The sequence below is a fragment of the Stegostoma tigrinum genome, chromosome 3 (genome assembly GCF_030684315.1).
Source record: "Stegostoma tigrinum isolate sSteTig4 chromosome 3, sSteTig4.hap1, whole genome shotgun sequence".
NCBI classification, from domain to species: Eukaryota; Metazoa; Chordata; class Chondrichthyes; order Orectolobiformes; family Stegostomatidae; genus Stegostoma; species Stegostoma tigrinum.
Genome location: NC_081356.1, coordinates 27845205 through 27868080, shown reverse-complemented (window position 1 = coordinate 27868080; position 22876 = coordinate 27845205). Strand labels below are relative to the sequence as shown.

Below are 22876 nucleotides of genomic sequence, written 5' to 3'. Positions count from 1 at the left end.
GTTTTTCTCCATGTCGCCTCTGGTTATTTGCTTTCTTCTTGCACTTTCCAACACTGCAACCACATTCTCTCTATGTACACTGCCCAAAGCCCTCATGATTTTGAGCACCTCTATTAAATTCACTTCAAGTCTTCTCTAGAAGAGCACAATGGCACTCTACAACTCAACTAATTCCACTTCCTTTGATATCCCTGTTGCCCTGCAAATGCTTATTCAATCCTTTTTTGAAAATGATGATCAGATTCACCTCTGTAACAATCTCAGTAGTGTATTCACATACTAACCAATTAAATCATTTTTTTCTCATGTTACCATTGGTTCTTTTGCAGCATTATTTTCAAATCCTGTCCTTTGGCTCTCAACCTTTGCATTAATGGGCACAGTTTCACTACATTCACTCTCTCCAAACTTCTTTTGATTCTGAAAATCTCAAATCAAATTTCCTTTCATCCTTCTCTGCTGTAATGTAAAAAATCTCCAACTCTTTAGTGACTCCGTTAAAAACTGATGTCACTATGTAGGCCTGGGTTCAATAATATAATAAATCTTCCCAGCCACCGCTCTAATGACTTGACGTCATCTTTAAAGTGCATAGTCCAGAACTAAACACAATGCTCCACATGGAACCTAATAAGTGTTTAATCAAGCTTACGAACAACCACTTCACTTTTGGAATCAATGCCTTTATCTTAAAAGCCCAAGATCCCACGTGCTTTTTAACAATCTTCTCAACCTGACACCAAAGGTTTGTATACCCAAAGTCTTGCAGTTCCTGCACCCCTTTAAAAAGGTGTCACTTCATACATAGTCAAGTGAATAGGAGCATAGTGGCTCAGTAGTTAGCACTGCTGCCTCACTGTGCCAGGGATTCGGGATTGATTCCACTCTGAGATGACTGTGTGGCTGTCTGTACATTCTCCCCGTGGAGTCTGTGTGGGTCCAAAGATGTGCAGGTTAGGTGGATTGGCTACACTAAATTGCCCATATAGTAACCAGGGATATGTGGACTAGGTGGATTAGCCATGGGAAATGCAGGAATTCAAGGATAGGGTAGGGGGTGAGTCTAGGTGGAGACGCTCTTCAGACAGTTGGTGTGGACTTGATGGGCCAATGGCCTGCTTCTATACTGTTGGGATTGTGTGTTGATTATGTGAAAAATGGTCAAACTAACACTGGATAAGTCTCAACTGGAGTACTGCCTCTAATTCTGGGAGTCACTCTTCAGGAAGGACAACCGAGAGAAAGATCTGAGAGAACAGTTTCTGGGAGAAGGGAACTAGTTCAAAATCATGATTGATTCTATAAAAGCTTAGAACCCCTACAATGCAGATTGAGACAACACAGGGAGAACGTGCAAACTCTAGACAGTCGCCCAAAGATGGAATCAGGGTCACAGGCAACAGTGAAGTAACAGTGCTAATCACTGAGCCGCCCTTATTTTAGCTAAACAGACAGAAAAATTGTTTCCTGTTGTATCAAGGTGAGTAACCAACGTACATGGATCGAAAGCAAATAAGCAAGAGTTTAAGGGGCATCATTAGGCAGGAATTCTGCAGGCAGTTGAGATGTGGAATGTGATGACTGAAAGGGAGGGGAATGTATTTTTAAATAACTTTCTAAAGCGAATTAGGTAAAAACATGAAGGAAAAATTGAGCGTTTTTGGGGAAGAGTGGGACTAATCAGAATTAAAGGGTTACATTTTCTCTCTAATTGTACAGGTTCAATATGAAACAACACAGGACAGACTTGTTTTTAAATCTACTGTTCAATCAAGCTTCTTGGAAAACTGGATTCATTTTTGCAAACCAACATCCCAACCAATTCAAGTCCAAAGTCAATAGATGCACACCCATACACGTGTACAGCATTTAATCTCACCCACACATGGAAATCTTTGATAAGCAGTTCAATTACAAGCTGATGTTCAAACAGAAAACGTTTACAGAGTTTAAAACGTGACATGTGCTTGAATGCCTCTCTTTCAATGAAAGAAAACAGTTGCCTGAAAATCCAAAATGGGTATTAAAATCACTCATGTGCAACTATTTCATACAGGACTGTAGGAAGTGGGACAAATCCAATGATATACAATGACTAAACTAACAAAGAAAACTTTGATCAAATAACAGAATATTTTTAAGACTAAGCTTTCAACAGGCCCACAAGAACATTTTCAGGTTCTAAATTCTTACTTCAAGGATGATTAAACAATTAACGCTTGCATGTCGTATGGGGATGGTGGGGAGTAAGATGGGGAGCAAGAGAAGCTGCGTTAACTCTAGATCAATTAAGCTCTCTGTAACAATTAATGTCTATCTAAAGACAAGCAAAGTTTGATGCACTACCTTCTCCATCAAGACTAAAATAGCTCCTGGTTCCGGACAGCAGCTCGTTCTTTCCCTCGGTTGTATCCTGCATTGTTCCAGAGGATGAAATTTCCTGTCCTATGTATTTTATAGCTGGAATGGAATTACGAGCCTTCTTTGAAGGAGATGGCCGCAACGCTGCATCAGCGAACAAAAATAAAAATCAACATCTCGTTTAAAAGGCAACCTGAAATACATAATTAATTCCACTTAGTAAGACAGCATTGAATACATTACATTCTTGAAGGACAGACAGCAGTTTTCACTGCTGTCACTGGTTGAGAATGGCAAAGGTAAAGTTGGCTTGCTCGTATTGGACTATAGGGCTGCTGTCTCACTACAGAGTGACAATGGATTGATGATTTAAATTGAGGGTTATCACAGCTATGAGGTGAGGAGCAAGGTCAAAAATGACTGTCCTTCATGGTAACCTCTGCAATTGCAGGAATTGAACACACACTGTTGGCATCACACTGCATTGCAAACCAGCCATCCAGCCAACTAAGCTAACCTTAGTTTGCCTTTTCAGTTTAATGATTTGTAGGAACTCTCCACATTTGTATGACAGGAATTGTTCAGTTGACAAGGCAAGGACAGTTTATAAAGTAGAACCATAAAGCAACTGAATGTGACCTGGAGACTTCTTGGCAAAAAGTGACTGACTCTGTGCAATTCACAGAAGTAGGAGAATCATGGTAGGGCCCAGTGGTCACCACAACCAGTGTTATATACAATGGCGAGGAAAGATAGCATTGGCATGAAGAGTACCTCACCAATAGCAGAATGGCATATCGAGAAAAATGGTAGGGTCAAATCAAAGCAGCGTGTCTCAGGAAGAAGTTGCTATTCAGAAAATTATATTTCTAGATAGCTCTCTTTCATATTCTAATTCCTCTCCCAATATTTTTGAATCTGTTTTTAACCTTTTCACAATCTGTCTAATTTTTTGGACTTACCATTCCCTTCAGAGAGTAGCACAGTACTTCTTTCAATTTGATGCTATCCTTAACTTTCCTATTTAACCATGGGTGATGCAACCTGCTTAGCACCTTTCTGGGACAAATCTTTCCAAGTGTTATTTAACATCTCCTTACAAGTCTGCTGCTGAACGCCAACTATCTTACCTTTTAACCTAGATTGTCAGTTCACTTTAGTCAACTCAACATTCATACCCTTATAATTACCATTATTTTTGTTTAAAGCACTAATCTTAGACAATCATGTTCAAAATGAATGTGTAATTCGAGCAAATTACTGTTGAGGTTGCCTACTGGCCCCTTATTATGGAGGTTACTGATTAATCCTGCCTTACAGAGCAACACCTAGTCTAAAATAGTCTGCTCCCTAGGCGGCTCAAGAAAACATCACTCTAAAAAGTTATCTTGAATACACCCTACGAATTGACAAAGTTAACCCGGAAAATCAAATCAGAATTCCACAAATTTCACCTAGATTTATAAACTTTTCTCTCACATCCCATTTATTTATTCTAGTATACACCTATTCTGAAACCTATATCCACAAGTGATCTCTCACTGTTCTCGTTAGATTAATAGATAGGACAGATTGAAGAAGCTGGAACTGATTTCCTTGCACAGGTAAAGGCCAAGTGAAGATCTATTAGGAGGTTAGAGTAGTGAGGGAGAAACTGCTCCTGCTTGTAAAAATGAAAAAGAAAAAAAGAAATGAGTGGGCACTGAGTAAGTGATTTGCAAAAATAAAAGAAGAAGCAAGGTTGATTATAGCGGGGGGGGGGGAACAAAATTCAGCAGGTAGTTAGTATATAGAACACACGGCCTGCAAGTCTGGTGATGGAAGTTTCAACTGAGACATTCAAGAGGCCACTGGATGATTATTTGGATTAAAATGATACGTTAGAGTTGGGGTTAAAAGCAGGCGATTGGTACTAGGTAATGATGCTCATTTGAACAGCCAGTACAGGCATGATGGGCCGAATGGCCTATGTCTTGCAAGATACTCTTAAAACGCACGCAAATAAAGTCAGTAGCTATCAACATATTTAAACAAGACAGATTTCAATGAGCCATCAAATATTCATTGGTACTCACACAGGGTCTTCTTAACTACTCGACTACTCATGAACTTTAAAAAGCGGTCAGCGTAGAATCCTGGTCTGTGGACTGAAACTGAGTCCTATGGAAACATAAAAGGGAATTCTATATGACCCATTTCTCCAAAATATTGTAGAACTGCCCCTGCCAAAGCTTTCAAAGAACCTGACTGCACTGTGCGCCAGTAGATTTTAGGTCAGCACCATTTTTCTCGGCAACGATGTTTGCAAACACTCAGTCCCATGAAGGGACATCTTGCCTCAATGAGCAATTTTCCTTTCTTTTCCTCAGAATGAGTAATTTACTACGTGATTTCTGACTTAGAGCATCCACAGTTCTTTTGGTTTCTAATTTATTACACAGTCTGCATGGTGCCATACTTCCGGGAATGTATCAGCCTTCTGATAAAGCCAAGTGAAATTGTCAGTTGATGGCTAAAAATGCAAGTTGTACGGCTAAGGCAGAACTGTCCTGTCCACTTTCTCTCACATTTCACAAGATGCCACCATGCTAGAAACCCAGAACAGGATGGGATAAACTGAATCCTTGCCCTCATCCTCTATGGTATTGTGTGTTTCAGTAGATCATGGCAATGAATCTTCACATCTAAATTGTTCAACTTTAATGCCAGAACAGTACCAAGTAATGCATAGCTGAATGACGTGGCATTATGAATTGCTTTGATAATATTCTGAAACAGATTACTTTAATTAGTCAATTTTATGCACTGGCTATCAGATATTACAGCGCCAGTTGTCTACCAATCTCAATCTGTCAAACTCAGGAAAATAATTTCTCCTTACAGCATTATCATGGGTACCATTTAGAACTAGTCCATCTTCTGTTTCTGAATCTCGATTTGCATTAGTTGAATCATGGAGATAGTTCAAAATTTTAGATACAATTTAATAGGTTACAATCTTAGTGATACCAAAAAAAGTAAGCAATCCATATTCAATTTTTAAAAAGATGCACAACCTTCACTAAAGTCGTAGGTATCTACTTGGGACACCAGAATGCAATGTTCAACATTTGTACAACTTCTGAAAATTGGCTACTTTTAACATTGATAGACAATAAGTTTATTTTAAATTGGAAAACAAACAATGCAGGTCAGAATGTGTTTTGAGTACATTAAGCTTACATGAAGTAAAAGCAGAGAGAGTGCATTATTATATTTCACCTCACAACATGTCCCTCCCAAAGAAGGCAGGGTAGTGCTAAAAGATTATAAATGTATTGAGTTACTAATAAATGCAATTGTAAATTCAAAAACTTTTTTTTAAACCCAGCAAGTAACAACAGTGTGGAACTCATTACAACAGGGAGTGGTTGAGGTGACTGCTGTAGATATTTTAAAGAGGAAGTTGGATAAACATGAGGAAGGAAGTAGGAGGATATGTTCTTAGGGAGACATGAAATAGGTGAGAGGAGCATCGTATGCAGTATAGATCAAATGAGCCGAAATGTGCTTTACATTCTAGGTAATGCAAGAAGAAATGTAGCACATTTACAGATGTTTATCAAATTCTTGTTTTCATCTTCTCACTTTATTGTACTAAATTACAGAAAGAAAATATGATGAGTATTTTCTTCAACATTTCCATTCCCTTGAGGGCCACATTCCTTTGGCTGCTGCTGTTAAATAATTACATCTTTTCATTTAATGTTATTTTAGTCATAGAAGTAAATTAAATGTAAACATACTCCATCATAGACGAGTGCTTTCCAGGAGTGTTCCAGCTTCTTAATGAACCTTATGGGGAGAAATAAATTAGTTACGTATTTGAAAGCAGAAATTAATTGCGATTACAGTTTGTTTTGAATCTGTAAATTGACAGTGTGTTACATCTCTGCTAAATGACATTTGCAAAACTGATTTTTTTTATGCACCAGGTGAGAAATGAAGAACACTAACGAATGGAACAACCAATTTCAAACTATGGTCTGTTTCAAACTTCCAGTTTATGATTAAACAACAGCTACATATGAGAAACTTAATTTCCCTGGCTCCAGCAACATACTTCTAATTCTGAGGAACACCTCCCTGCCCTAATGTAGCCCTTTGAAGTCATTTTCTATTGGGCACGCATGGGTTTCTGAGGTGGAAATAACCAGTTAAGCCAGAACTGAACTGAGTGGGGAGCGATCTAAAACATTGACCCAGATTAGGGGATAGTAGTGCTTTGGGAAGAGAAGTATTTTATATGAGGAATTTGAATCAAACGTTTGAAGTCAACTCAAATCTAGTATCTGGCCATTTTCCAAATGAAGCCTTCAAGACAGAAGTAGCTAATTTATGACTATTCATAATCCTCACTTACAATGGTATAAAAGGCCTGTCTGCAACAGTGAAGACATCAATTCTCTCAGAAGGAAACTGATTTGAAACATGCAGTCAATACCTGTAAGACTGTAGAATGTCAATAATGGCCATGTAAAGTAGCAGTCTCTCGCCTTTACTATTTTTGGCTGGTATACCTCCCATTCTGGAATAGACAAGAACAATTAGTAATATAAAACAAATAACAGCCAAAAATAACAGGCAATGGGTGTCTGACTCAACCTCAGGTCATGACCATTCATAGTTAGAATTACTCTCTAGGAATCATCAAATGTATAATTAATATATTGGGAAGCGCTGAACTCTGGATTTAACACAAAATTACACAACACAGCTCTAGCAATCACTGATATTTTAGTGCATGGGCTGTAAAGGCCAGTCAAGTTGTGTCTCCTATATTCACACAAGCAGATTCTTGGAGCCTGTTGGGTTACAGCTGACACCTGTTGTGGTTTTCTTCATTACTGCCAGAAGCTAAATGCAAAGCCTACTGAACGTTTCTTGAACAGTTGTGTGTCAGGCCAGAGTAAGCTACCAGATTCTACCATTCATCACCGCTTGTGGAGCGATGCGCCACATTTTCAGAGCTTGTCCATATAAACAGTACAAAAATTAACGGCTTCCCTTCAGTGTTGCTGGATCGAAATCCTGGAATTTCCTCTCGAACAGCATTGGAGAGTCAACCCGCAGCGCATGGACTGCGGTCGTTCAAAGGCAGCAGCTCACCAACACCTTCTCAGGGGCAACTAGGGGCTGGCGATGGCATTGCTGCCTGGGTCAGCATTCAATGTCCCACTAATGACCCCATGTGGTGGCAACGTTTGAGGTCAGAAGCATGTTTTAATCCAATATCCATCCATTTGCCAAGTGAAGACTTCAAGGCAGAAATAGCCAACTTGTGATTATAACATACACAAACTTCACTTCCACTGGTATGAAAGGCCAGTCTCGGATGGAACACCTTTTAAAAATCAGCCATGATCTGAATGGACAGAACAGGCATGAGGGGCTGAATGGCTTCCTCTTTTTTTTGTGAGCCCAGTGTCAGCATGCAACATTCCCAAATGGATTCTGTTATACAGCGCTTTTAAAGTAATAAATGCCCAAAGCAAACATGCTTAGGAGGAAATAGATACCCAATAGTAATAGAAGACAGTGGCATACCCAGATTTTGAAGAAGGTTTTAATTGGCAGAGTAGCAGCAAGGTGGAAGGGTTTAAGAATGAAGTTTTAGAGAACGGCTAAGGGACTAAAGTTTGCTCATTGTTGTTACAGCGAGGGAGGTACATGAGACAGGCAACGGAAATACACAGGTATGAGTGTTAGAAGACAGCAGGAGTGAAGAATATTGCAGAGTTAAAAAGGTAAGGACTTTGAATTAAACAACATGAGGTAGAAACCAGAGAATGTAACTGATGACATGGAGAATTATCGGGCTAGCAATCTGACAAAGTTAAAACCTGCGTATGGATGGAACTTGAGAAACTGATAAAGGACAACTTTATATTATCACTAGATCCATTACTGATAAGGCTGATACAGTGAAACTGTAAAATCCCTTTAAACAAAGAGGAGATTTTTATCACACCTGTATCTATCAAAGTAACATGGGCCATACCCTCCCTTATAAGGCAACTTTGAGGTGGTATATTCTGCTGCACTCAAGATCATTTGAAACATTATCAAAAAACAGAAATAACTATATTCTTAATCAGTTTATCTATTGCCTATACCGACATTACTTCAATCTTGGTAGTTTTTCTCTATCAGTTGGAGACATGTCACAGGAAGCACCTGTCTGATGACAGTGGATTATGAGTAGGGCTCCCCATTTACCATATCAGGAAGAAGTCCCCACTTCATGATGCTATAACCACGAGCTCCACACAAATTTAACTTGCCCATTATCAGTGCTTTGTTCTTAATTCTTTAAAAACACTTAAATCAAAATGTACAAATATACAAACTCGCCTCCCAAACACAGATTCATACTTTCAAAAAGGATTGGATATATAGCTATCACTGGAAAAGAAAACATGTAGGGGCTCTGGAATAGTTGGTTACTGTTCCAGAGGCAAGTGCCTTTTAGAGGACTATTTGTGACTCACAGGGAATGACAGAGTTCCAATCCATTTCTCTCCCCTCCCGTGGCCATTTAAACCACCTCTCCTCTCATCTCTCCAAATCCACGAGGCTCCCACACCAGGGAATCCTTCTCCCCAGAGGGATCTCTAGCCTCCTGAACACAGACAGTACCCTCCCCTGTCATGATGACCTGCATATCCACTAGCCCTGATCTCTTATTCCCGACCTCCTCTCAGGGATTGACACCAAGAGTTCCCAGGCTGAAGCCCTCCTGGCCTCTACTACTGGCATTCCAGCCAGCCTGTCACTCTGCCTAGTGGAAATGGGGAAAAACAACATGTGATCATGCCATTAAGCCCAATAGATGTTTAACGTCCCTGGTCTTGGAGGATTCCTCTGCACTTTCTCATTGCAGCATTTTTTGGGGACTGATTCATTATGTCAGTGAAATTAAACAGAGAAAGGAGAAAGAATATACCGAATAAAATAGCTGCATTTTAATCTATTCACTTAATTTCTAGATACAATTCAATCAAACATAACGCACAATTCAGATTGCTGTGAACTCTAACTGAAAACTCTTACATCTAGCATTATTTTAATCAAGACATTTGTGAAAACCAAGTCAACTCTTCTATGGAACTGTTTTGACAAGAAATTAGGAGGAAATCTTTGAATAATAGCTGGTAGCACCAACAAGCATCCATGCAGAAGTTAATGAATAAAAGTTAATGCATCCCATCTATTCTTCCAAATCAACAATGGACCTACCATTTAACTCCTTTCTTAATGTCTCCAACGTGTTTAGAAATAAAAAATAAAATAAAATCAACTGTTTATCACCAGTGTCTGAACTTTTATATTTTATTTGCTTATAACTCTTGTTTGATTTATCATTTTAAAAAAAATCTTAGATTCAATTCATCTGTACCATTTAATCCTTGCTGCACCTGGTCAGGTCTCCATTTGAACTTGCTTCTTTTCAGACTGTATATCCTTGGCTCTCTCATTGTTCTGACAGTTCATCATTTTGAGATAGGAATTATTTATGTTTGCCTTCCAGAAAAAATTCAACACAAGCAGCTACTTATTGTGCTGATTGATTTGGAAACAGTTGGGCCCTTCATCAACTGAACAATAATGAGTATGATGATACAATTTATAGAGAAACGGGCAGGCAGTTTAGGTACAAAAACAAACAACTGCTTTGATTGGGAGCTGTCCTTGGCTTTATCTGTTAGAAAGACACTGTTCCACAAATAAAGTGATAAGGAAAATTCATGGAGCTGGTAATAATTCAGTATCGTGCTTTCCCCTGCTATGAATTTTGCGATATCTTTCTTAAAAAATGTTGTTCTATGACTGCCCTATCACAGTAACAAAAACTGCAGAGTGCTATCAGCAGAGCATGGAACATGTTAACTCTGTTCATAGAACAAAATATTAAAGATGAAGATACTGAGGCAAAGGCACAAGTTCTTACAGATTAAGCACTGTGCGTGACTCCAACCTTCAAGTAATAGAACGGAAATACAGGAACTGAAAAAACGTACTAAAGCACAATTTGCAAGAGTGATACCAGAACTGAGAGTTACAATGATCATGAAGGACGAAACAAGCTGGGATTTTCTTTTCCCTCTGAAAAAAAATAGCAGATTTGACAGAAAAACTAGAAGAAAATGTTCCCACTTATGCGGGAGTCCAAAAGTGAGGGCCAGAATTAGAAGATAGTCGTGAATAAATCCAAGAATTCTGGAGAAATTATGCCAAGCGGTGGTAAGTGGAACACATGCAGTGGTTAACTACATTGATGCACTGAAAAGGAAGTAGATAAATTACATGAGGGAGAAAGACAGAATGATATGCCTGATAGAGAGTGAGACCCAAAAAAAAAGTTGGAAGCAGCTTGTACAGAACGAGTGCAGTTTCTGAGCTGTAAATATGACGCAGTTACTTACTCACAAAAAACAAATTTCACAATTCTATGTTGCTCCTGTAGAGGACTGATCTGAAATCATCATACCAACTAATTGCAGTGATAGGATGATGTCACTTGAATATTCCAATTTGGAGATTTTAATGTAATCTAAGTACATAAGGTGCTCGAAGAGACCTACAGGCCTGGGTTAAAGACTTTTGTTACCATAAAGCAGAAGGTAAACCTACAAAAGATGGTTTCACAAAACATTCCAATCACCGAAACAGAGCTCCTATTGGCAAACTGTGATTTCAAAAGCAACCAGGCAGATCTGGAAACTTGGCAAGTAACACACATGCCACATAAACGCCAAGCAATGACATGTTCAACAAGAGACAGAGGCAATCTCACCACCACCGCTTGACATTCAATGCATTACCAATACTAATCCCTCATTATCAATGTCCTGGGTGTTCCATTAATAATTCGACAGCTTCATGGTTACTATTATAAATTAAAAACTATTTCCTGATTACAAAATATCAAATTCTGAAATCGTCAAGGTGGGATTTGAATAGAGAACTAGTAGGTAATGACGAGCTCAGTAGCATAGCCATTAAACCCCCAATGCCTGTATTCCAACACAAAGCAACATGGTTAAAGTAGAAGCCTGGGACTCCATTGCTAACACAGTAAACAGTTTCACCAAGGAGAACTTTAGCCAAGTATAGAAGAGGATATTGAGGGCACTTACATGTCATCTGTTCCAACAGATTCTCCCGATTTGGTTGCACCTTGTATAGATTCTAAGGCTGTGGAATACAAGACCTTCTGCCCACCCAGGCGTTTCCCATCTGAGGCAGTCTGGAGGTTTTCTGCTTCTTTTTCTCTCTCCTTAATGGCCAGGTCCAAATTATGAATTCCCAACAGCAGACTATAGTCCATGATTTTGAAACTTTCCAATACCTGACAGCATAAAAATGCCCAGTTATGATTAAGCTGTAGAAAGAATCAATAGCAATTTCACATTTAGGAAAATTATTTGAGTCACACAGTTTGCGATCACTGGGTTAGTGGCATTTAGATCGGAATTGAATCATATATATTTGGATCCAAAAGCGAAAGTGACAACATAGGAACACAACGTATCACCTTTAGGATATTTATTAAATCCTCTCTCCTCAAGCTAACTTTCTGGTCACCTCTCCCAAATGTGTTAAATTTTGCTGGAATTTTATTGTTACTTATTTTCAATATGGGCTATGGCCCTTTTGAAATATTTCAATAAATTCAACTTAAATGTTGGCAGCTGGCAAATCGACAATCCTTCACAGTCAGATGAAGGGAATATCTAATTAATTTTATTCATCCATAATGGGTTCTGGACCTCACCTATGGAAGGGCAGCCGACAATTATATGTTCTCAGGATAAAAATGACTACCATGGACAAAGTGTCCTTAACGCTTCTTTGTTAAATATTGTCATTTTGCAAATAAACAAAAATCTTTTTAAAAATCCCTTTACAAAGAAAAATCCAATTTCTGCTGTGAAAATATTGCCAGTATTGTTTCATCACTGTAAGTAGCACTGTAAGTCACCTGCACCATTAAACCTCAATTTCTTTTTCAAAAACAGCCACAAAAGTCACATATTCTGAAGAAGGGTCTAGGCCCCAAACATCAGCCTTCCTGCTCCTATGATGCTGCTTGGCCTGCTGTGTTCATCCAGCTCTACATCTTGGTATCTCTCATATTCCGTAACCCATTTCACTTTTCAGCTTTGTCCAACTGTTTTGTTTGGAGCACATTCTCCCCAACGGAATAGCATCTTCTCCATTCCCAGAGTTGAGATTGTTAAACTTAGTTTTTCATCCCAATATAGTGTTTACTGTTGGGATGCACTTCCTCTCACGGATGCTGGCAATAACATGCCAGACTTCTCAGTCTATCCTAGGTGAATGCTCTAAGCCCTGGTATTGATCAGCAGAATTGGGGTCACAATCGCCAATATTCACGCGTTGTCTCTGACATGCATTACTCAGAATGGAGTGCAGGCCACAGATGCAGTATAAACACAGCCCAAGTTAATTAATTTATATTCCCTTGAATATACAAGTTTAAGGGGTGATCTGACCAAGGTGTTTAAAATGTCAAAATAGATTGGCAGGGCAAAGGTGAGCAGGTAGACTTGTGTCATAGATCATCCATGATCTGACGGAATGGCCGAACCCACTTGATGGGCTAAATGGCCTTGAGAGGTTTGGTGACCTCCCAAAGCCTGGGCTCTTTTGCTGTCTCCCAGACATGGATAGGTAGTAGAGAAATCAGAAGGCAACAAGAAGCTAAACAGAAGCAATCAGAAATTACTGACAGTAAAAGCAATGATACATTACAACTGTGAACATAAATTCTCAAAAGTATTTCACTGGTTATAAAGCACTGTGACACTGAGGATGTCAAAGATATTATATAACTTTTTTTATTTTATAACAGGAATGGGGTTAAGGAGCGAGTGTAGGGCCAGGGTAAAAGGAGCAGAAAGATGGAAAAATGAAAAGCAGCTACGATGGAAGGACAATGAGTGGGTTTGCTGTCATGTTATACAACTTTTCAAGTTTGGAGTGTTCTTAGAACATAGAACATAGAACATTACAGCACAGTACAGGCCCTTCGGCCCTCAATGTTGTGCCGACCTGTCATACCAAACTCAAGCCCATCTAACCTACACTCTTCCATGTATGTCCATATGCGTGTCCAATGATGACTTAAATGTACCTAAAGTTGGCAAATCTACTACCGTTGCAGGCAAAGCGTTCCATTCCCTTACTACTCTCTGAGTAAAAAAACTACCTCTGACATCTGTCCTACATCTTTCACCCCTCAATTTAAAGCTATGCCCCCTCATGCTCGCCATCACCATCCTAGGAAAAAGGCTCCCCCTATCCACCCTATCTAACTCTCTGATTATTTTATATGTTTCAGTTAAGTCACCTCTCAACCTTCTTCTCTCTAATGAAAACAGCCTCAAGTCCCTCAGCCTTTCCTCATAAGACCTTCCCTCCATACCAGGCAACATCCTAGTAAATCTCCTCTGCACCCTTTCCAAAGCTTCCACATCCTTCTTATAATGCGGTGGCCAGAACTATACACAAAACTCCAAGTGCGGCCGAAACTTGATTGATTGTTCTTTGAACATTCTTGCAAGTCACATTTGAACAAGCAAGCAATGATTTTCGGAAAAACATGAACTTAAAATACTCTTCTACTCCCATCGCGCCCCACTCCTTTTAATTTCAGTTCATTTTGCAGGCAAATTCTGTAACAAAATCCATCATTCAGAAAGATCACTAAGAATATACTATGCACAAACTTATGTACCAACACTTACACGATTTCTATTCAAATGTACAAATTTTTAAATACATCAGGCATTCAGGGTGCTTAAGTGCGATGAATGGCATAGAGAAGTTTTGCATTCTCCTCCCATTTGGCATGAGAGAAACAACCACTTGCATTGTATAGCACACTTCACAACACCCAGATGGTTAAAGGGCTTTACAGTCAAATAAAATCTCTATTGCGTGCAGGGTTTCTCTAAAACACATTTGTGTTGAGCTCCTTAAAGAGAGTTTGCCAACCTTCCAGGCTTGCCGGAGCCAAAAATTCAAGCTTAATCTCCCAAAATCTCCTGAATGTGTTCTTTTTAAAATATTGATTATATTTCTTTCCATACTTTTATCTCTTAGTTCAGAAAACACACGCGCTGGGTAGAAGAAGACTGTTCAACATCAAGGATCACCCTGCTGAATCATAAACATGTTCCCTTTCCTTATGAGAGAGAATAGGCTCCTTGACTGGGCAATGGGAGGAGTGTGAAGGAAGCTCATGTGACAAACCTCTGGGACTATATCCAATTGGAATGCAGCGTCTACAAATGCAGATTGCAATTTCAACTGAAGGGTTAAGGAGATGGGAGTTGATTGTAATGACTTTTACCACACTCGTTTGGGTGTCAATGAGTCTCAAGCTGGCTGTTATTATACCATGAGATAACAAGGTGTCAAGCTGGATAAACACAACAGGCCAAGCAGCAGAGGAGCAGGAAAGCTTACGTTTCGGGCCTAGACCCTTCTTCAGAAACGGGGGAGGGGAAGGGGATTCTGAGATAAACAGGGAGAGAGGGGGAGGCAGATAGAAGATGGATAAAAGGAGAAGATAGGTGGAGAGGAGCCAGTGGAACCAGTAAAGGTGAGTGTTGGTGGGAAGTAAGAGAGGGGATAGGTCAGTCCAGGGAGGACGGACAGGTCAAGGGGGCAGGATGAAGTTAGTAGTAGGAGATGGGGGTGGGACTTGAGGTAGTCTCCAGCATGTGCAATTCCTACTATGTTATTATACCATGCTTAGTTTCCCTTCCTTGCCAATGGGACAGAGTTAAAACCAGCCCCTTGAGTACATAGGAGACACTGAAAAACTGAGATATCCTCTCTGGAGATGTTTTTTAAGATTGTATAGCACAAACATACCATTTGCAATCAACTACTCTCAAAGTTAGATAATGCTATCCTTTCTTCCTCTCTTGTCTATATTTTAAAAACATTATTTTTAGATTGAGTGAGGGTGGTTCCTTTTAATTTGGAAATCTGGAGAGGAATGGATACATTCTTAGTCTAATTAGAAGAATCTTGCAGTAATTCAGAAGGCAAGCAGTATTTTGGCTTTCATTGCAAAAGGATTCAAGTAGAGGAGCAAAGAAGTCTCGCTCCAATTGTGTAGAGCACTGGTGAGATGACACCTGGATTGTTGTGCGCGCAGATCTGGTAATCCTTGCTTAAGTAAGGATAAATGGTGACAGAGGGAGTGCACAGGAGGTTCACCAGATTGATTCTTGGGATAGTGAGACTTTCCTGGGTGGGGCGGGGAATTGAGGAGACTGTTTGCATATTCATGACAGTTTGAAAGAATGAGAGGTGATCTTTCAGAAACTTCTAAAATTCTTAAAGGGGTAGTCAAAGTAAATGCAAGAAAAGATACTTGCCCCGGCTGTACATTGTAGAACCATAAATAAACAGTTTTAAAATAGAAGGCAAGCTATTTATGACTGAGCTGTGGAGAAACTTCTGCACTCAGAAAATGGTGAATCTTTGGATTACTTTGTCGGGGGCTGTGGAAAAGCATCGAGCACGTTCAAAACAGATTAAAATATTTCTTGTTAGTAATGGCAAGATGATATGGGGATTGCACAGGACTACGACGTTGACATAGGCGATCAATCACAATTTGGAACGGGGAAGCAAGTGCAAGAGTTTGAATGGCCAGCTCCTGCTGCTCTATTCTTATGAAGTAATAAGAAGTTTATTGCATTACTCCAACGAACTACAGATCACAGAATATGATATACGTTATTGTAGGGGATGTTACCAATATATTGGCATGGCATCTGTCCACCAGCGACTTCTACCTCATATTGTCCAGATATTCACAGCATCAAAGTGGATGGTGCCTAGTGGAAGTGCAAGTTCTTTCACAGCAAAATCAAATGGCGACACAGTCAGCATTTGCCGTCATTAATCCAATGGAAGTGTCAAGAATTTCTGGTGTGCTCATATGCATAAAACAGGAAATCAAGCTAAATAAAAACCAAAAGAATTGCGGATGCTGTAAATCAGGAACAAAAACAAAGTTGCTGGAAAAGCTCTGCAGGTCTGGCAGCATCTATGAAGGCAAAAAGCAGAGTTAACATTTCGGGTCCGGTGACCCTGCCTCAGAACTCCGCAGAAAAATGGAAATCAAGCTGTTTGTTTATCAGTCGAGGTTGCCAAAATTTCAAGTTTAAAAAAGTCACTGAATAGACTGAAATACTTCCACTCTTAAGTTTCACTGTAAAACTCCTTGAGAAATGAGTGCCTCCCATGATGAGGAGTAGCCTGTTTTTAGCCACACATATACTGCTACTAAACATTCTCATCGATTCTGAGAATTTTGTTTGTTAAAGCAAAATTTCTTACAATGGAAAAAATTTGAAATCTTAAGAAGTTTGCTTGCAAAAGTTCGATATTTCAGTTTCCATCGATACGTATGTCCCAATCATTAATTTTGCTCTAAGAGCAAATGCCAGTAGCTTTTACTTCCTGATTTGAAGTATTTTCAGAGGCAGTCACTGTGATTGGCAGCTTACTGTACTTGATGACTTTACTTTCCTCTATGGCGTCATTGCAACCAAACACTTACAGATCCCCTTTACTTGCTGCTGTATTCAACCTATGTTGGGAAAAAGTTAAATGCACCCCAGATCACTAGATACTTGTGAACAACATTTTTTGCCCACCCCACCCCCGCAATGGCTGATCCCAAATACAGGGCCAACATATCTAATTAAGCTCAAGCATTGTTCAGAATGTGAATGATAAAATCTCTTCATATTTCTATCCAATTCATGCTTGTCCCAAGCACAAAACTTCAACAATAAAAGAAAAACACTAATTTTTGCGCCATACATACCCGACAATCCCTCTGAAGTGTTTTAATCAATGCATTATAAGTCTCAGCATCAAAAAATAGGCCATCTGGTGTATCCTGTATAAAGTCCAAGTCTTTAAATGTGGGTATATCTTTTTCTCTCTCTTTTCTGGATGCTCTCCGTTTATAAGTTGAGCCCTTCAAATCGTACTTGTGATGCATCCGGACAGAGCGTGGCAACACATTGTTCATAACCACAATTCTTATGTTAGTACCTCCTGACTGCATGCAGTACAAGCCATAAAATTTGGGCAGAAGTGTCCGAGGATTCTGGTTTAAATTCTGCAAAGAAAAAGCACATTGCTTAAAGATTTTCTTTTATAAGAACTATGCTCCTGCACTTGTTTTCGTATATCACAATCCTAATTATGCACAGTGATCAATGGCAATATAGCAGGCAATGAAACGGATACAGTTGATTTTAATTAAGTACAGACATGGAACTTGACAAAGTTTATTACAGATTAGGCCTAAATATAATCCCAAGAACAAGGAAGGTACATTAGCTTTGAAGCTGTCTTGTTTACTCATTAAAACTGGATTCCTGACCTGCAGGAAAATAATTCAGATTGAGCCTCTTAGCAAATGTACAGTTGTACGGATTACATGTTAACCATATTGTTAAGTATCACATCAGTCTTCTCCAAATCCCTTTCAAGCTTTTCTCTGGATTTTGTCTGGAATTGAATTTAGCTTTAGTAATTGCACACTACTGTTGAATGCATTTCCTCTAACATTTCACTCAACATGGCCAGATTCAAAGATCTTTTGTCTCTTTATCTGTAAATTATTAATTGAGTAACAAGGATTGAAACCTATTCCCCGTCTCAGCCAGAAAGACAGACTTGTAACGTAACACGTGGCTCGCAAAAATCCTCAAACGAGTCAAATGCAATGACATGCTTCGTTGAAGTGTTGTAACATTTCTATGGGATAAACCTGTCAACCAGTGTGTGCAGAGTTAAGCATGAATGACCAGTTAATCAGGGACACAGAAATACAATTCTTCTGAGAGGAAAATGCCAATGGATTTAAAACAAACAGCAAACTCAGACACAAAGATCTAAACATTTCAGGCTGAATCCTCATTCTGAACTGATGGATGGCACTTACATTAGGAGTGGGAAAGTGACCAAAGCCTTGTGGTACCAGTGATAATCTGAACCACTAAAAATGTAGCTTTGGACTTTTGGCAAAGGACTGGATCATGACACTTTATGGATATTTCCCACAAGAGCAAGGGCAAAGCAGAAAACTTGTAGGGAAAAGAAAGAATGTTAGATTTACGATATCAAAACGAATGTCCCAATTACGTAATCTTAAAATGTGAATGCACAGATAATCCCAGGTGAAAAATGCGTATTGTAAAAGGAAATACACAGCATGTTTCTTAATTATCCACAGCTGTGGAGTCACCTCAACAGGACAGAGGTCCTTATTGAGAAGGAAAATTAGGTTTAATGAAGTTTTTGTTTGAGTTTAATATTAGGCATGAAATTTAATCCATTCAATATTGTCCTGTCCATTTCGTTTCTCAAAGGATAGGAAAAAGGAAGTGGTCCTGAATGTTCTAGAACTGTGGATAGCTACTACCCTCAGGTGTGAGGTGAAACTGACCTTATGTGGAGAGACTACTGAAACCAGGAATTGTCACCTTAGAGCAGGAGAATGTTACGAGGAGATTTGATCAAGATGCTCAATGAGGGATTACAACAGAATAAATGAAGAGAAACTTTCCATAATCAGGAGGCTCAGTAACTACAGGATACAATGAAGATAATTGGCAGAAAAACCAGAGATGAGGAGACAATTTTTATTCTAATTGAACTATGATCATCTGGATTGCACTAGACAAAGAGCTGTTAGAATCAGATTCAACTAACTTTCAACAGAGGATTGGATAGATTCTTGAAATGGAAAGTTCGGAGGCCAATGAGGAAAGGATTGTGAAGAGGAGAGAACCAAATGGACAGCTCTTTTAAATTGACAGGACAGGTATGAGGAGATGAATGACCAGTTCTTGTGCTGATAATGCACATAAACACAATCCATAAAATGAAATGCAAGAGTCATTATGGATGTAATGCCATGTGTTTTCATAACGCTTGCTAGCAAGGCTCACAGCCATGTGTGAACTGTGCTCGAACTGAGTTGTAGTACTGTACTTAAAGTCAGTAGCTCAATATACTCCACAATATAATATAGACAATAACCACAATTTATCTTTGTAAAAAACTTTTACTTATTTTTGCATCTGTCCCTTCTCCAAGCAAAAGAAACACCACGTGACAGTCAACAGGCACTATTCAGAATACAGTACATGTATAATAACAAGTTTTAGAATTTTTGTAAAAGGTACCATTCAACACAATGTTCTGTTTGCAAAACAGTTTTGCAAACAAGCATCTTTTGGTGCAATATCCTATACAAAATGTCAGCTCCTTAAATCTTATGTATTTTTTAGCTGTCAGTTTCATAGCGTTTCAGAAGGTTTCTCCCTGCATTATGACACCTGTCCTGTCTGATTCTAGCCCCTTCTACTACAATTCACTGCCGAGATCTCTCTGGCCATTTTAAAAAGCCCACTGTGCACCTAGACAGGCACAGTCGCTCGTAGGTGCCCTGCATGGTGCTCGACGCTTGTCCGGAACATGGTACAGATAAGAAATATTGTGTCTCGCTTTCTGTGCAGGGGCCTGGAGGTTCTGGAGGATGGGATGGCGTGATGCAGAGGAGGGACTTCCTCCTCCCAGAGCTGTCAGCGGAGGCCACAACACCAGACTGTGCCAGCTGGTTGGAAGTTGTTACCTGGGTCAATCTCAGCTGTATGAAGGAATGCACAGCAACATAGGAAGAGGGTCAGCAACATCCTCCACTGCGCCAGTGTACATGGCACCATCATCTATGATGTTGTGGCCATAACAGAGACATGGGTTTCTCATGGGCTGGAATGGTTGCTGGATATTCCAGGGTTTAGAACATTTAAAAAGAATAGGGAGGGGGGAAAAAGAGGAGGGGGTGTAGCACTACTAATCAGAGAGGGTATCACAGCTACAGAAGCTTCCATTGTCGAGGAAGATCTGCCTACTGAGTCAGTATGGGTGGAAATTAGGAGCAGCAAGGGAGTAGTCACCTCGTTAGGGGTTTACTACAGGCCCCCCAATAGCAGCAGGGAGATTGTAGAAAGCATAGGTCGACAGATTTTGGAAAAGTGTGGACGCAGTAGGGTTGTTGTAATGGGTGACTTTAACTTTCCTAATATTGATTGGAACCTCCTTCGAGCAGAAGATTTGAATGGAGCTGTTTTTGTAAGGTGTGTTCAGGAGGGTTTCCTAACGCAGTACGTTGACAGGCCGACGAGGGGAGAGGCCATTCTAGACTTGGTGCTCGGAAACGAGCCGGGGCAGGTATCAGATCTTGTGGTGGGAGAGCATTTTGGTGATAGTGACCATAACACTCTCTCATTCTACATAGCTATGGAGAAGGAGAGGATTAGGCAGAATGGGAGGATATTTAATTGGGGAAGAGGAAACTATGATGCGATTAGACACGAGTTAGGAAGCATGGACTGGGAGCAGTTGTTCCATGGTAAGGGAACTATAGACATGTGGAGATTGTTTAAGGAACAGTTGTTGGGAGTGATGAGTAAATATGTCCCTCTGAGACAGGCAAGACGGGGTAAGATAAAGGAACCTTGGATGACGAGAGCGGTGGAGCTTCTAGTGAAAAGGAAGAAGGTAGCTTACATAAGGTGGAGGAAGCTAGGGTCAAGTTCAGCTAGAGAGGATTACATGCAGGCAAGGAAGGAGCTCAAAAATGGTCTGAGGAGAGCCAGGAGGGGGCACGAGAAAGGCTTGGCAGAAGGAATCCGGGAAAACACAAAGGCATTTTACACTTACGTGAGGAATAAGAGAATGGTCAAAGAAAGAGTAGGGCCGATCAGGGATAGCATAGGGAACTTGTGTGTGGAGCCTGAGGAGGTAGGGGAAGCCCTAAATGAGTTTTTTTGCTTCTGTCTTTACGAAAGAAACGACCTGTGTAGTGAATGAAACCTTTGAAGAGCAGGTGTGCATGCTGGAATGGATAGAGATAGAGGAAGCTGATGTACTGAAAATTTTGTCAAACATTAAGATTGACAAGTCGCCAGGCCCGGATCAGATTTGTCCTCGGCTGCTTTGGGAAGCGAGAAATGCAATTGCTTCGCCACTTGCGAAGATCTTTGCATCCTCGCTCTCCACTGGAGTCGTACCTGAGGACTGGAGAGAGGCAAATGTAATTCCTCTCTTCAAGAAAGGAAATAGGGAAATCCCCGGCAATTATAGACCGGTAAGTCTCACGTCTGTCGTCTGCAAGGTGTTAGAAAGGATTCTGAGGGATAAGATTTATGACCATCTGGAAGAGCATGGCTTGATCAAATACAGTCAACACGGCTTTGTGAGGGGTAGGTCATGCCTTACAAACCTTATAGAGTTTTTTGAGGATGTGACTAGTAAGGTTGATGAGGGTCAAGCTGTGGATGTGGTGTATATGGACTTCAGTAAGGCATTTGATAAGGTTCCCCATGGAAGGCTCATTCAGAAGGTCAGGAGGAATGGGATACAGGGGAACTTAGCTGCTTGGATACAGAATTGGCTGGCCAACAGAAGACAGCGAGTGGTAGTAGAAGGAAAATATTCTGCCTGGAAGTCAGTGGTGAGTGGGGTTCCACAGGGCTCTGTCCTTGGGCCTCTACTGTTTGTAATTTTTATTAATGACTTGGACGAGGGAATTGAAGGATGGGTCAGCAAGTTTGCAGACGACACAAAGGTCGGAGGTGTCGTTGACAGTGTAGAGGGCTGTTGTAGGCTGCAGCGGGACATTGACAGGATGCAGAGATGGGCTGAGAGGTGGCAGATGGAGTTCAACCTGGATAAATGCGAGGTGATGCATTTTGGAAGGTCGAATTTGAAAGCTGAGTACAGGATTAAGGATAGGATTCTTGGCAGCGTGGAGGAACAGAGGGATCTTGGTGTGCAGATACATAGATCCCTTAAAATGGCCACCCAAGTGGACAGGGTTGTTAAGAAAGCATATGGTGTTTTGGCTTTCATTAACAGGGGGATTGAGTTTAAGAGTCGTGAGATCTTGTTGCAGCTCTATAAAACTTTGGTTAGACCGCACTTGGAATACTGCGTCCAGTTCTGGGCGCCCTATTATAGGAAAGATGTGGATGCTTTGGAGAGGGTTCAGAGGAGGTTTACCAGGATGCTGCCTGGACTGGAGGGCTTATCTTATGAAGAGAGGTTGACTGAGCTCGGTCTCTTTTCATTGGAGAAAAGGAGGAGGAGAGGGGACCTAATTGAGGTATACAAGATAATGAGAGGCATAGATAGAGTTGATAGCCAGAGACTATTTCCCAGGGCAGAAATGGCTAGCACGAGGGGTCATAGTTTTAAGCTGGTTGGTGGAAAGTATAGAGGGGATGTCAGAGGCAGGTTCTTTACGCAGAGAGTTGAGAGAGCATGGAATGCGTTGCCAGCAGCAGTTGTGGAAGCAAGGTCATTGGGGTCATTTAAGAGACTGCTGGACATGCAT

General features: G+C 40.3%; 1 protein-coding gene across 18 annotated transcripts in view; it reads right to left on the bottom strand.

Annotated features, from left to right (window-relative positions):
• The window catches only part of LOC125450665 (phosphatidylinositol 4-phosphate 5-kinase type-1 beta-like), a 144423-nt gene that overhangs the window by 29364 nt on the left and 92183 nt on the right, over positions 1-22876 (bottom strand). For all 18 annotated transcript variants that reach the window (XM_048526699.2, XM_059643975.1, XM_048526686.2 and 15 more), the window contains 6 exons: positions 17285-17584; positions 11541-11752; positions 6845-6928; positions 6147-6195; positions 4437-4521; positions 2347-2505 (listed from right to left, as the gene is read on the bottom strand). In XM_048526699.2, coding sequence (XP_048382656.1) covers positions 2347-2505; positions 4437-4521; positions 6147-6195; positions 6845-6928; positions 11541-11752; positions 17285-17584 — 889 coding nt within the window. The remainder of the gene's footprint in view (positions 1-2346; positions 2506-4436; positions 4522-6146; positions 6196-6844; positions 6929-11540; positions 11753-17284; positions 17585-22876) is intronic.